At 47.2% G+C, this 14511-nt stretch overlaps 1 protein-coding gene across 2 annotated transcripts in view; it reads right to left on the reverse strand.

Annotated features, from left to right (window-relative positions):
- The window catches only part of LOC135544425 (colorectal mutant cancer protein-like), a 129509-nt gene that overhangs the window by 114144 nt on the left and 854 nt on the right, over positions 1-14511 (reverse strand). For both annotated transcript variants that reach the window (XM_064972019.1, XM_064972021.1), the window contains exons 2-3: positions 13408-13652; positions 12527-12762 (exon numbers count right to left, since the gene is read on the reverse strand). In XM_064972019.1, the coding sequence (XP_064828091.1) occupies positions 12527-12762; positions 13408-13652 (481 nt within the window). The remainder of the gene's footprint in view (positions 1-12526; positions 12763-13407; positions 13653-14511) is intronic.

Raw genomic sequence — 14511 nt, forward strand, 5'->3', positions numbered from 1 at the left:
TAGGTCACCTAGTAGCACGAGCTCAGAAGATAGATGGGGGGCAATCAATTCACATATGGTATCGAGGGCACAGCTGGGGGCAGAGGGAGGTCTATAGCAAGCGGCAACAGTGAGAGACTTGTTTCTGGAAAGGTGAATTTTTAGAAGTAGAAGCTCAAATTGTTTGGGTACAGACTTGGATAGTAATACAGAACTCTGCAGGCTATCTTTGCAGTAGATTGCAACACCGCCCCCTTTGGCAGTTCTATCTTAACTGCTGAGTAAAGGCTTAATAACAGTGTCTGATCTATTGAAAAACTCCCACTAAAGCAGGAAGACATAATGCTGTTATAAGACTGACATAACACCTGTCACAACTGGTTATGACGTCTGCAACTGACCACGAGTTAGGCACAAATTGATTCAGCTCTTCCTCAACTCAGCTGTAAGGTCAAAACAACATCTGCCATTTTGAAAGAAGTGACTGAGAAGGATAGCTTTATTGTACTCCTATCCTGTGGACGTTCCACAACTTAAAGTCTAACTTAATTACTTTTTGTACTTAGGGTAATTGAATGTTTTCCCTTTGACATTTCATAATGATAAATACATTTACCAATCCAGGAAGAGTGGGCCGTGTAATTTCTACTCTCTGGCTCATTGAATGCCAGAGGTCAAGTTGAGGCTGACCTCTGGGCTTAATGCCTGGACAAAAGTAATTATTGTCATCAAGTAATGGGTAAATACAATTACTCACATGCAGTGACATACAGCACACAGAGATAGATGGCAGAGAGCTTTCCTGTGATCGATGCTAAGATCAGGATTAGTGCCTGCTTAGAAATGGCTGAGGCTTGTGCTTTTTAAAGAGCAATCTAAGGCACATATAAGTCATCCATTACAGCTTTATACCACATAGTGCTGATGGAGACTTAAACAGAGGCGCCAGAATAACCAGGCTGCTTCAGACTGATGCATGTGCCATGTATCAGCCTGCCTGTGTCTGGATTCATACTGGGTAGGCTATGTAGAAACTTGAGTGCTCTTTGGGAGGATGGTAAAAATGGGGGAATAGGTTTTGTAAGACCACTAGCCAGGCTAGCTTACAACTCGCAACTCACAAACAGCAAACAAGACATGAACCAAGGCTGGTGTGGAAAATGGATAGCCTGGTGTGTCTGTGTGTGTGTGTGTTCCCTGAGACAAGAGAAGAAACAGGAGGCTCGGGATGCACATTCCTGTTCTGGATCATTCCCCTGGTGACTGTGTATCTTCCTCCCCTGCCTACCCTTCTACCTATTCCTCTCCCAGTCTTCCTTCCCCTCCTCCATTAACATGTGGCAAGACCGCTCGGCTCTGTCTACATCCTCTCAGCATGAATGCTCCTCCTCCCCTATCCTCCAAGCACTTCTCTTCCTCTGGTAAAAACACTGTTCCCTCCGTAAGCTCATTTTGTCAAAAAACAAGTCCTCCTCCCTACACTCATCAAACACTGCATAGTGAACTAACATACAGTACCAGTCAAAAGTTTGGACACACCTACTCATTCAAGGGTTTTTCCTTATTTTAACTATATTCTACTTTTTAGATTAATAGTGAAGACATCCAAACTATGCAATAACACATATGGAATCATGCAGTAACTCTAAGCCACCCTTTGCCTTGATAAACAGCTCTGCACATTCTTGGCATTCTCTCAACCAGCTTTACCTGGAACGCTTTTCCAACAGTCTTGAAGGAGTTCCCACATATGCTGAGCACTTGTTGGTGGCTTTTCCTTCACTCTGCGGTCCAACTCATCCCAAACCATCTCAATTGGGTTGCGGTCAGGTGATTGTGGAGGCCAGGTCATCTGATGCAGCACTCAATCACTCTCCTTCTTGGTCAAAAGCCCTTATACAGCCTGGAGGTGTGTTGGGTCATTGTCCTGTTGAAAAACAAATGATAGTTCCACTAAGCGCAAACCAGATGGGATGGCGTATCACTGCAGAATGCTGTGGTAGACATGCTGGTAAAGTGTGCCTTGAATTCTAAATAAATCACTGACAGTGTCACCAGCAAATCAACCCCACACCATCACATCTCCTCCCCCATGCTTCATGGTGGGAACCACACATGCAGAGATCATCCACTCACCTACTCCGCGTCTCACAAAGACACGCTGGTTGGAACCAAAAATCTAAAATTTGGACTCATCAGACCAAAGGACAGATTTCCACCTGTCTAACAGCCATTGCTCATGTTTCTTGGCCTAAGCAAGTGTCTTCTTCTTATTGGTGTCCTTTAGTAGTGGTTTCTTTGCAGCAATTCAACCATGAAGGCCTGATTCACGCAGCCTCCTCTGAACAGTTGATGTTGAGATGTGTATGTTACTTGAACTGTGAAGCATTTAATTGGGCTGCAATTTATGAGGCTGGTAACTTTAATGAACTTATCCTCTGCAGCAAAGGTAACTTGGGTCTTCCATTCCAGTGGTAATCCTCATGAGAGCCAGTGTCATCATAGGGCTTGATGGTTTTTCCACTGAACTTGAACAATCTTTCAAAGTTATTGACATTTTCTTGATTGACTGACATTCATGCCTTAAAGTAATGGAGTGTCATTTCCTCTTTGCTTATTTGAGCTGTTCTTGCTGTAATATGGACTTGGTCTTTTACCAAATAGGGCTATCTACTGTATACCACCCCTACCTTGTCACAACACAACCGACTGGCCAAAAACGCATTAAGAAGGAAATTAATTCCACATATTAACTTTTAACAAAGCACACCTGTTAATTGAAATGCATTTGAGGTGACTACCTCATGAAGCTGGTTGAGAGAATGCCAAGAGTGTGCAAAGCTGTCATCAAGACAAAGGGTGGCTATATTTTTTTCATGTTGTCTGTAATTTTTGGAATGCCTATTTTGGCCAGGACGCTCTTGAAAATTTGATTTTAAATCTCAATGAGCCCTTCCTGGCTAAATAAAGGTTAAATAAAATAAAAATGGAAGAATATCAAATATATTTTGATTTGTTTAACACATGATTCCATTTATGTTATTTCATAGTTGATGTCTTCACTATTATTCTACAATGTAGAAAATAGTACAAAAAAAACTAAAAACTAATGAGTACGTGTGTACAAGCTTTTGACTGGTACTGTATATTGAATATTGATTTGTCTTTATGCTGTCTTGGATGTCTAGAAACTGTCCATTAGTAGCTGTATATTCATGTATTAGGATTACTTTGCTCTATTTTGGGGCTTGGCTGAGGCCCTGGTGTCATATCATAGGAGGATTTCATACTGAGACACCAGATGGAGACCAGTAGTGAGAAAGATACAGCAAGCTCGGCACTTCCGCTATGGACAAAACCTTACCATCCACACCAGTGGGAATATCACACATGTATGATCCTTAAAGAGAAACTGCCATATAGAGGCTGTTTAAACAGGTCAATATAATGTACAGTGTCTTGCAAAAGTATTCATCCCCCTTGGCGTTTTTCCTATTTTGTTGCATTACAACCGGCAATTTAAATATATTTTTATTTGGATTTCATGTCATGGACACACACATACATAACACACATAATAGTCCAAATTGGTGAAGTAAAAAAAATAACTTTTATAAAATTAAAAAATTACAAACTGAAAAGTGTTGCATGCATATGTGGTGGGTGGTCTCAGTTGAGCACATCTTTTGCTATGAAGCCTCTAAATAAGACCTGGTGCAACCAAATTATCTTCAGAAGTCAAATAATTAGCTAAATAAAGTCCACCTGTGTGCAATCTAAGTGTCACATGATATATATAGACAACAAAATAGGAAAAATGCAGAGGGGGTGAATACCTTCGCAAGCCACTGTAAGTGGCATGTAATTTGATCAGACAAAAGGGTCTTGCAAAACACTAGTGTAAAGAGAGATCTGACTATGGATAGCCTATTTCAGCCTGAATGGTTGCAACCTGTGGCTTTAGCTTACCATACATCAGGTTGTAAAGTACTAGAGCATGCTGCACATGAATGGAATTAATAAATGACAGTGGCCTTCTCATGAATGGGAGGTTATATACTAGTGCTGCCGCTGCCAGTATACAGTATTCAAGGAGGATGGGATTTAATGTAATGGTGGGGAACAAGTGTGTGTGTGGACAGCATTACAGAGCAAGGCATCTCTTTTACACTCCTCTCTTTTACACTCCTCCTTTACAATCACTCTTCAGTGATTGTGGCGTTAATATTGAATCACGTATTAAAGCATTACCCACTATGAGATTGAAAGCCCAAGCCATCTCAGGTAGCAACCACTGTTTTCAAGAAACCGTTAAATAGACAACATTTTTCTCACTTTGCAATAATCAAGTGTCACAACCATTTGACTCAAGGAATCTTGATTTTCAAGGCCAATCTAAGGTTGCATGAAGATAGAGTGAACTACTTGAGCGTTTCGAAATCGACAATGGACTAGCATAAAAGTTGCTGAATGCAGTGGGCCTGCTCGTCTGAGTGATTGGTGGGTCAACGGTTAATGAGCCCAATAATGAGATGGCATTAAACTGTGTGTGTGTGTTTGTGTGTGTGAGGCATGAATCATGGGTGTGATCAGCGAGTGTATCCCAGCAGCGCTGATGAGATGGTACTTAACTGTGTGTGCGCATCCATGTGAGCATGTCATGTGTGTGTTACAGGCATGAATCATGCCTGCAATCCCAGGGAACATGTTAGGGATGATTAGATTGTGTATGAGAGAGAGAGAGAGAGAATGAGGGAGAGAGGAGGCATGCGTCCCAACACTAACGAGATGGGTCTGTGTGTGCTGGGCTCAGCATATTGGCCAGGTTTTCAATCAAGAGTACCCTCACAGCCAACCTTTATACAATCAGGAGGGGTGATGGAAAGAGCTTGGCTAAAAGGCAACAACACTTGAGTGATCCAGTACATATGTACGTCCTCAAAGGGAGAGGATTATCAAGATGTGCTCAACTGAGACAACCCACCACAGTAAAGTATTTACCGAAGGGCTAGAAAATATATTACAAGGCCACACGGTGTACTCAAGAATGGTGTAGTGTGGGATTTCTTTGTTTAACCTATGAGGCAGCTAGGCCCGAAAGAAGCTCAGCCCTCAGGCTAAAGACAACTGGAACGAGTAATCATGAATCAAATCAGGGCCCTGTCCCAATATTTAGGCCTACAAATTCTCCTTTCCTTCCTCCCTTGCAGTTATCACAGAGACACAGATGTGGTTGGAATAATAGCAAAATAAGTAAAACTGTCACAAGGGTTGGATTGATGACAGCAACAGGTGTTTTCACTTATCCAAACCCCAACAGCCAACAAGGTAACAGCATTCCCTTAATCCCCCCTAACTAGCCAATAAAATACCAGCTAATGAATAGGAGTGTGAATGAACTCTAGCTGCAATAGAAAGCAATCTGCAAACCCATGAATTAAGTTTCTTCTCAGGGAGATAATGACGTACACATTATTTCCCCCAAAACACAATGTTGTTTGCTAAGTGTAGAGGGAGACGAAGTTGGGTAATGTGTGTTGGGTGAGGGGGCACGGGATTCTATTCAACCAGGGAAGGCAATGTATTCTCTGCTATACAGGACGCTGACTAATGCACATAAACATTCACTCAATCTCACGCACACCACGCATGCACACACACGCACTTCTATTCACACAGGAGAAGGATTCAATCTGGACTCATCAGCTGATGTATAAAACCATCTCTTAATATTAATAAAATGGCCTTCAATGACAGAATATAATACAAGGCTTCCACATACTAACAAGTCACATGGTCAATGTGAGTGCATGAAGGAAGTTCAAACTTATCCTAAATCACACGTTTGGACCTTTTACATGTTGGCCTTTCATAAACATGTAGAAAAAAGGACCAATTGGCATGAAAATCAAATCATTGGCTACATAGCATCCACTCTGTACGTTCTCCCTCATCTGAAAACATCCAAAAACATGACACGAACACGTCCATAAAGTCCCAGGTCGACCTACAGACAACCAAAGCATTGATAGTTACACATCCTCCCCCTGTGTCAGCAACCAGATGTTCCATTAGGGCTGTAATCGAAACGGCTGTATATAGCAGTGCCGGCAGGACAAGCCCGTAAAGTGAGGCTCCTAATTGCGTGTGTGGGGGGTGACTAGTGACTACACTTTCTCACTCAGGCACAAACATCTCTGTCACTGACAACTGATACCGTTCAACCTCCCATTCCCTCCGGTGCCTGTGCTAATCTACAGAGACGGTGTCATGATGTTAATCTCAGTAATAAACCACTAAATGATTTATGTGGGTCCAAAAAGGCGCCCAGCCCTGAAAGCTGATATAGGAAGGGGACATGGCAGCTCATGAGACTGCCCCATATGATTCATAAGAAATATGGATGCATTAATGAAGGGGTGTGATGGTGTGAGAACTGCTCAGGGAAGGCGATGGAGATTATGCTGATACTCCCCAAAGCTAAGGAGACCCCCGATGTCAAGACTTCCGCCGAAGTTGGTCCCTCTCCTTGTTCGGCGGCGTTCGACGTCACCGGTCTTCTAGCCATCGCCGCTCCATCTTTCATTTTTCCATTTGTTTTGTCTTGTTTTCCACACACCTGGTTTACATTTACATTTACATTTAAGTCATTTAGCAGACGCTCTTATCCAGAGCGACTTACAAATTGGTGAATTCACCTTCTGACATCCAGTGGAACAGCCACTTTACAATAGTGCATCTAAATCATTAAGGGGGGGTGAGAAGGATTACTTATCCTATCCTAGGTATTCCTTGAAGAGGTGGGGTTTCAGGTGTCTCCGGAAAGTGGTGATTGACTCCGCTGTCCTGGCGTCGTGAGGGAGTTTGTTCCACCATTGGGGGGCCAGAGCAGCGAACAGGCCAGAGCAGCGAACAATCATATCAAAAGGGTGCTACCATTACCTATTGACATCTGCCAGAACCTCGAGAAGAGAGGTTCAAGAGGGGAAGGAGGAATCCAAATGGATTTGGTCCAAAGGAAACACTCACACCTCCCCAAACTCACCCTCTCCTCAGCCAGACTCAACATGTGAAACACACACCTCCCCAAACTCACCCTCTCCTCAGCCTGACTCAACATGTGAACATCTCCTCATGGTTACTATGTGTATTTAGCCCTCTGTTCCCTCCATGTCTGTGTGGGGTATTGTTTATTGTCTAGGTTGGCACGCTTCCGGCTGTGTTGCGCAGGGTTTTATTTGTACCTGTGATTTGTGGCAGCCGGTACTTTGTACTTGGTTGTTGTCCTTCGTGCTGCCTCACTTGTTCTTTGGGCATTTGTTTTTGTGACGCGGTTGCGTTCTGTTCTTACTATTGCCTCAGTAAAGTGCTTCTTTGTTCATTCATCTCTGCTCTCCAGCGCCTGACTTCCATGCACCAGCTACACCCACCGCATGACAGAATAACCCACCCTTGATCGAGTCAGCAGGAGCGGGTGCCCCCGTTATCGGGGTAGAGGAGCGCGTCCAGGAGCACGCAGCGGTGCTCCACCAACTCGGCGCCGCCATGGACCGCGTCGTCGAAACAATGGACCGCTGGGAGGGACAGGGAGTCCCTCCAGCACCCCCACGAGAACAGCAGTGGCCTATACTACTTGCTCCCCCTGCACCCAGTTCCAGTGGGATTTGTCCCGCCCTCCCCAGGGAGTACGATGGGACGGCTGCCCGCTGCCAGGGTTTCCTGTTGCAGTTGGAGTTATACCTGGCGACAGTCCACCCGGCTCCCTCGGGCCGTGAGAGGGTGTTCGCCCTCGTCTCGTGCCACTCGGGGATGCCCTGGAGTGGGCCAACACCATGTGGGTGGAGGGAGATGCGGTGTTGGACCACTTCAAGGAGTTCACCCGGAACAGTCTTTCGACCACCCGCCCGACGGTAGAGCGGCGGGTGAACGTCTCTTCCACCTGCAGCAGGGGACGAGGAGCGCCCAGGAGTTCGCTATGGACTTTTGGACCCTGGCCGCCAGAGTGGGATGGAACGACTGGGCCCTGCTCGACCACTATCGCTGCAGTTTGGTCGAGGATGTCCATCGGGAGTTGGCCTGCAGGGACACCACCCTCACATTTGACCAGCTGGTGGACCTGTCCATCTGGCTGGATAACCTGCTGGCCACCCGAGGACATCCAGATCGGGCTCTGTTGGTTCCATCCTCCAGCACTAACGCTCCGATACATATGAAGCTTGGAGGTGCTGCGCTAGGGGAGGCCGGAGGAGGGCCTTCGCATGCACCATATGTGACCGCAGAGCCCGATCTGGATGTCCGCGGGTGGCCAGCAGGTTATCCAGCCGGATGGACAGGTCCACCAGCTGGTCAAATGTGAGGGTGGTGGTTCCTCTAGGGGTTGAGGCAGCAGGCAGGCCACCTCAGCGTCACCCCAGGTGAGCCGGCACCATTCACACCCAGACCTTGTACACCTGTTTTTGCATGTAATTTTTCCTGAGTTTTCCCCGCATTCCCAGCACAAGGCGCAGCTGGGAATTCGCAGCTGGGAATTCGAGGATCCCTAAACTATGAGCATTCGCTCATAGTTTAGGGATCTCCATTGCTCCAGTGGCTGTTCCCTTTCCAGTTCACGCTCTAGATATTCAACCCTTAGGGTCCTTAGGGTTTATTAGGGAAGCCACCGCTCCCCTGGGCATGGTGACGCAGGGGGGGGGGTCACAAGGAGAGAATTAGGGAAGCCACCGTTCCCCTGGGCATGGTGACGCAGGGGGGGGGGGTCACAAGGAGAGAATCAGTCTCTTCCTCATTGACTCTCCTGTGTTTCCCGTGGTGCTAGGCCTTCGCTGGTTAGTCTGCCATGACCCCACTGTCTCATGGCAGCGGAGGGCTCTTACGGGGTGGTCGCGTGAGTGCTCAGGAAGATGTGCAGGGGTTTCCGTGCGCATTCCCCCCCCCGAATATTCCGATTTGGCTCTCGCCTTCTCCAAGAAGAAGGCGACTCAATTACCACCCCATCGTAGGGGGGAATTGTGCGATAAACCTACAGGTAGACGCCGCACTTCCCAGGAGTCACGTGTATCCCCTGTCACAGGCGGAGACGGTGGCTATGGAGACATAGGTCTCAGAATCTCTGCGTCAGGGGTACAGTCGGTCCTCCACTTCACCCGCCTCCTCAAGTTTTTTTTTTGTGAATAAGGAGGGAGGTCTGCACCCGTGTATTGACTATTGAGCCCTAAACCAGATAACTGTGAAGTACAGTTACCCGTTACTTCTCACAGCCACAGCGATTAAGTCAATGCACGGGGCACGCTTCTTCACTAAACCAGATCTCAGGAGCGCTTACAACCTGGTGCGTATCCGGGAGGGAGACGTGTGGAAGACGGCGTTCAGTACTACCTCAGGGCATTATGAGTACCTCGTCATGCCGTACGAGTTGATGAATGCCCCATCAGTCTTCCAAGCCTTTGTGGAAGAGATTTTCAGGGACCTGCACAGGCAGGGTGTAGTGGTGTATATTAATGACATTCTGATATACTCCGCTGTACGCGCCGAGCATGTGTCCTTGGTGCGCAGGGAGCTTGGTCGATTGTTGGAGCATGACCTGTAAGTCAAGGCTGAGAAATGCCTGTTCTTTCAGCAGTCCGTCTCCTTCCGAGGATACCGCATTTCCACCTCAGGGGTGGAGATGGAGAGTGACTGCATTTCAGCCATGCGTAATTGGCCGACTCCCACCACGGTAAAGGAAGTGCAGCATTTTCTAGTGTTTACCAATTACTACCGGAGGTTTATCCGGGGTTTGTGTCAGGTTGCGGCTCCCATTACCTCACTGCTGAAGGGGGGCCCGGTGTGTTTGCAGTGGTCGGCTGATGCGGACAGGTTTTTTTACCCGTTTTGTTTTCACCCTTTCTTACAGACCAGGTTCCCAGAATGTGAAGGCAGACGCACTGTCCCGGCTGTATGACACAGGGGAGCGGCCCATGTATCCCACTCCCATACTACCAGCCTCCTGCCTGGTGGTACCGATAGCGTGGAAGCTGGAAGTGGACATTGAGCGGGCGTGCAGAGCCCGCTCCCCTCCAGTGTCCCGCTGGGCGGCTGTACGTTCCGTTTGCTGTCCGTGACCGGTTGATCTATTGGGTCCACACGTCACCCTCCTCTGGTTATCCCGGAATCGGTCGGACGGTGCGCTGTCTGAGTGGGAAGTACTGGTGGCCCACCTTGGCCAAGGACGTGGGGGTTTATGTTTCCTCCTGCTCGGTGTGCGCCCAGTGTAAGGCTGCTAGGCACCTGCCCAAAGGTAAGTTACACCCCTTACCCGTTCCACAATGGCCATGGTCGCACCTGTCAATCGATTTCCTTACCAATCTCCCCCCATCACAGGGTAACACCACGATCCTGGTTGTTGTGGATTGTTTCTCTAAGTCCTGCCTTCTCCTCCCTCTGCCCGGTCTCCCTATAGACTGCGGGGGCCTTGTTTACACGTCTTCCGGCACTATGGGGTGCCTGAGGATATAGTGTCTGATCGGGGTTCCCAGTTCCCTTCGAGGGTCGGAAGGCGTTCATGGAACATCTGGGGTCTCGATCAGCCTTACCTGGGGTTTTCACACCGAGAGTAATGGACAGGTGGAAAGAGTGAACCAGGATGTGGGTAGGTTTCTGCGGTCTTATTGCCAGGACCGGCCAGGGGAGTGGGCGACGTGCCCTGGGCCGAGATGGCTCAGAACTCACTTCGCCACTCCTCCACTTACACAGGTTACAGCATCCCCCCCGATTATTGCATTAACCCCTCGTTCCATGTGTCTCTCCTCAGGCCAGTGGTGGCTGGCCCGCTCCAGGAGTCTGAGGTGCGGGAGGTTCCTCCGCCTCCTCTGGACATCGAGGGGGCCCCGGCGTACGCTGTTCGCTCCATACTAGATTTCAGGCGTCGGGCGAGGGGCTTTCAGTACCTCGTGGACTGAGAGGCGTACGGCCCGGAGAAGAGATGCTGGGTCCCGGTGGGGGACGTATTGGACCCTTCAATGCTGCGGGAGTCCACCGTCTCCATCCGGATCGCCCTGCACCTCGCCCTCCGGGTCGTCCCCGTGGCCCGTGTCGGTGCTGCTGGAGCCGCACGTCAAGGTGGGGTACTGTCACGACTTCCCCCGAAGTTCATCATCCCTATCCTTGTTCGGGAGGCATTCGGCGGTCGACGTCACCGGTCTTCTAGCCATCGCCGCTCCATCTTTCATTTTTCCATTTGTTTTGTCTAGTTTACCACACACCTGGTTTACATCTCCTCATGATTACTATGTGTATTTAGCCCTCTGTTCCCTCCATGTCTGGGTGGGGGTATTGTTTATTGTCTAGGTTGGCACGCTTCCGGCTGGGTTGCGCCGGGTTTTATTTGTACCCGTGATTTGTGGCAGCCGGTACTTTATACTTGAGTGTTGTACTTTGTGCTGCCTCACTTCTTCTTTGGGCATTTGTTTTTGTCACGCGGTTGCATTCTGTTCTTACGATTGCCTCAGTAAAGTGCTTCTTTGTTCACTCATCTCTGCTCTCCTGTGCCTAACTTCAATGCACCAGCTACACCCACCGCAGGACACCCGATCAACACATTTACATTTAAGTCATTTAGCAGACGCTCTTATCCAGAGCGACTTACACTTAGGGAGAGTTGGAATCCTTACCCGGACCAAGCAGAAAATGTATTGCGATACACCACTGTGTTTCTATAGTCAAAAGAGTTCTGTGGGTTTGACAAGTTATCTTGCCAAAGAGTAAAGACACAGGGATGGTGTCACAGTTAGAATACATGTGATTTCAACTTAATCCATTCAGGAAGTAAACTTAAATTAAATTCACTTCTGGAATTGAGAAATCCTCATTATAGATGAATGGCTACGTTGCCCAATCTTATACACAGCTCTAGAATTACCCTCTCCTAATCATAAACAGGGGGTACCATGATGTCAAGCCATACAGGCCGGTGGCTACTATAAACAGGAGAGGAGACTGTGAGAAAATTGCGTTATCATAAGCAGCACTGACCTCTAGAGCATTACCAGGCTTACTACACCTACCCTCAATTCAATCCCCCCTTTTTTACATGACAGTCCCTTCCCAGAAGGAGATTATAGTTATTTTCAATGGTTCAACTTTCACACAGCATGACAAGACTTCAGGGTTCTGTGTGTTACATACTACACAGAGTATGAGGGTTGGAGGTGCCATGACACCTTACATAAACACTGTTGTCTGTTCTGGAATTCCAATTTCTTCAGACCACCATTCATTACACACTCATTCCTTCATCATTGGCCGTAATAAAGATCTCATAACTCAGAGGCTAAGTAGTCAGCTGATACTCCCTGATCTTACCATTATGTCCTATATCAGTGTTTACCAAATGGTGGGTGGCACTGGCAGCCAATTTGTACTGGGCCGGAGAATGGCTTGTGACTAGAAACAACTAGGCCTAATTTGCTCATTGGGTGGCTCACAAGAAAATTCTAAAGGAAACATACCAGGAATCAATACAATGCAATATTACCACCAGCACTACCAGCGTCACCAGAGGCATACTCACTGTGTTGGCCAGCTCCAGGTAATTTCCCCCCAGGGGGGCACAGCGGGCGCTGGTCTGGGAGAGGAGCATATGAAGGGCAGCCTGCTGTTCTAGGACAGTCCCAGGCGGTTCCAGGACCTTCTGGAGGATGGCTGGCTGCTGCTGGGTCTGTGTTTGCTGAGGCTGGATGTCTGGACTCTGGAGGTCCCTGGCCCCAGAGTCGTACTCCCAGCTCTCTCTGGCCCCTGACAGGGTCCCTAGAGGACACATGTTATAAATCAAAACTAAACAGATAGTAACTCATAAATAATAAGCACTGTGAAGGGTTTACACTCCCAACCAGATCTGATTCAAGAGAAACTCTGTCTACATATTTTTCTGCATGCCTTATTGCTTCCCTGTGCAAGTAGATTTACATGTTTTGTTCTCTGTGGATTACTTTTGAAGTGGTTTCATGCACATGTAAAGTGGGTCGAGTTAGGCTGATTGAATTAGTCACTATAAAATGGCCCATGTTCGTGAATGGACTTGAGGTAAACATTCCTGGTCATTATGCTCTCATTTCATTACATAATAATGAGCACTCGCGGATATTCCAGGAACAATTCAAACAAAGGTGAATGATGGTGTAGGCTAACAACAATGATAAAAACCCTAGCCTTAGTCATGCAGGTTATGTTGAGGTTGTTAGAGGTTTGGTGTCAGTTGTTTATGGTTAATGACTGTGGTATAAGAGTAAGTGGTAGTTTGTGGTTAGCTGTTGGATGTTAGGTTTAGTCGTTTGGTGTTGCCTGTTCTTAGTTGGTTTTATGCTTGTAGGCAGCTGTGATTAGTTGCCGTCTCTTGTTCAACAATACCGTTTACAATTGTGCCTCATTGTGATTGGCTATCTCCAAACTCACCCAGGCTGTTCTCACTGCTGGTTGGCCAAGAGGCGTTGTGTTCCCTGAGCTTCCTAGTTTCAGAGTCCTGGGAGCGTTGGGAGAGCTCGCCCTCTTCCTTGCGGATCTCGTTGACGAGCTGCATGCGGCAGCGGGTGAAATCCTCGAAGGAAATCTTGCCTCGCTCATCTGCTCCCAGCTGGCCCATGATCTCTGCCACAGACTCCTCCATGTTAAGCTGTCTGCACACCATCAGCAGGTCATTCCTAACAGGAGAGAGGGAGATGGAAAAAGAAAGGGAGAGAAGGACATAAGATAGAGAAGGAAAGAAAGGCAGAGAGGGAAAAGGAGAGAGAGAGCGAGGAAGAGAATGGTTTTCAATTGTCTGAAGAGTGGTGTACAAGTTGCAGCACTAACTTTAATTTCTGGTACATTAACCTGGGTACCAGCCTGAGAAATGTGCTTCACTTCTCAAAGAAGTGAAGAGTGATATTAGGAAAGGTTTAGAGGGGGTAAATAGTTTTCTTAGATGAAGTTGAAAAGCACAATTCGTGTCAGGCAAAATATATTCCCCTAGAAGGAGGATTTGATCCCTGTATGCCCTTCAAGCTGTAGTTATTTAGCACAATGGATATCTTATTCATCAGTTTCATGTCTAAGGGTTTGTATGCATGGTTCAAGTTGTCACCTTTAATGCCTTATACAGAGGCAACCAATCCATTTTATACAGTGCATTCTAGGCCATAAATAGTATCTCAAGTGGCTAAGCAAACCATGGGGTTCTCTGTAAAAACAGAATCACAGATGTGTTTGAGTTGAGTCAAAAGTGCCAATACTCTTAATTAAGCTCTCGCAACTCATATCGCTGTGTAAACTGTAACTTAATAACTTACTACCACCATAACTCACACTCACAAGACTATGTTAGGACAGGAATAGGCCTAGATTCTTATCCCGAGGTATGGGCAAATGTTCAGTTCCCTGTGCTCAGGAGTCTTCTCTGTGATCTTGACTGGCTCGTGCCATCTTGATGTGTCTTTGGGTGCTGCATCAAAACCAGTTGCTGTGATCGGTGTTGGAGGGTTGGTGTTTATTTACACTATGTAGGCTAATGCCTCGTCAATA

This window comes from Oncorhynchus masou, chromosome 8 (assembly GCF_036934945.1).
Source record: "Oncorhynchus masou masou isolate Uvic2021 chromosome 8, UVic_Omas_1.1, whole genome shotgun sequence".
Classification (NCBI taxonomy): domain Eukaryota; kingdom Metazoa; phylum Chordata; class Actinopteri; order Salmoniformes; family Salmonidae; genus Oncorhynchus; species Oncorhynchus masou.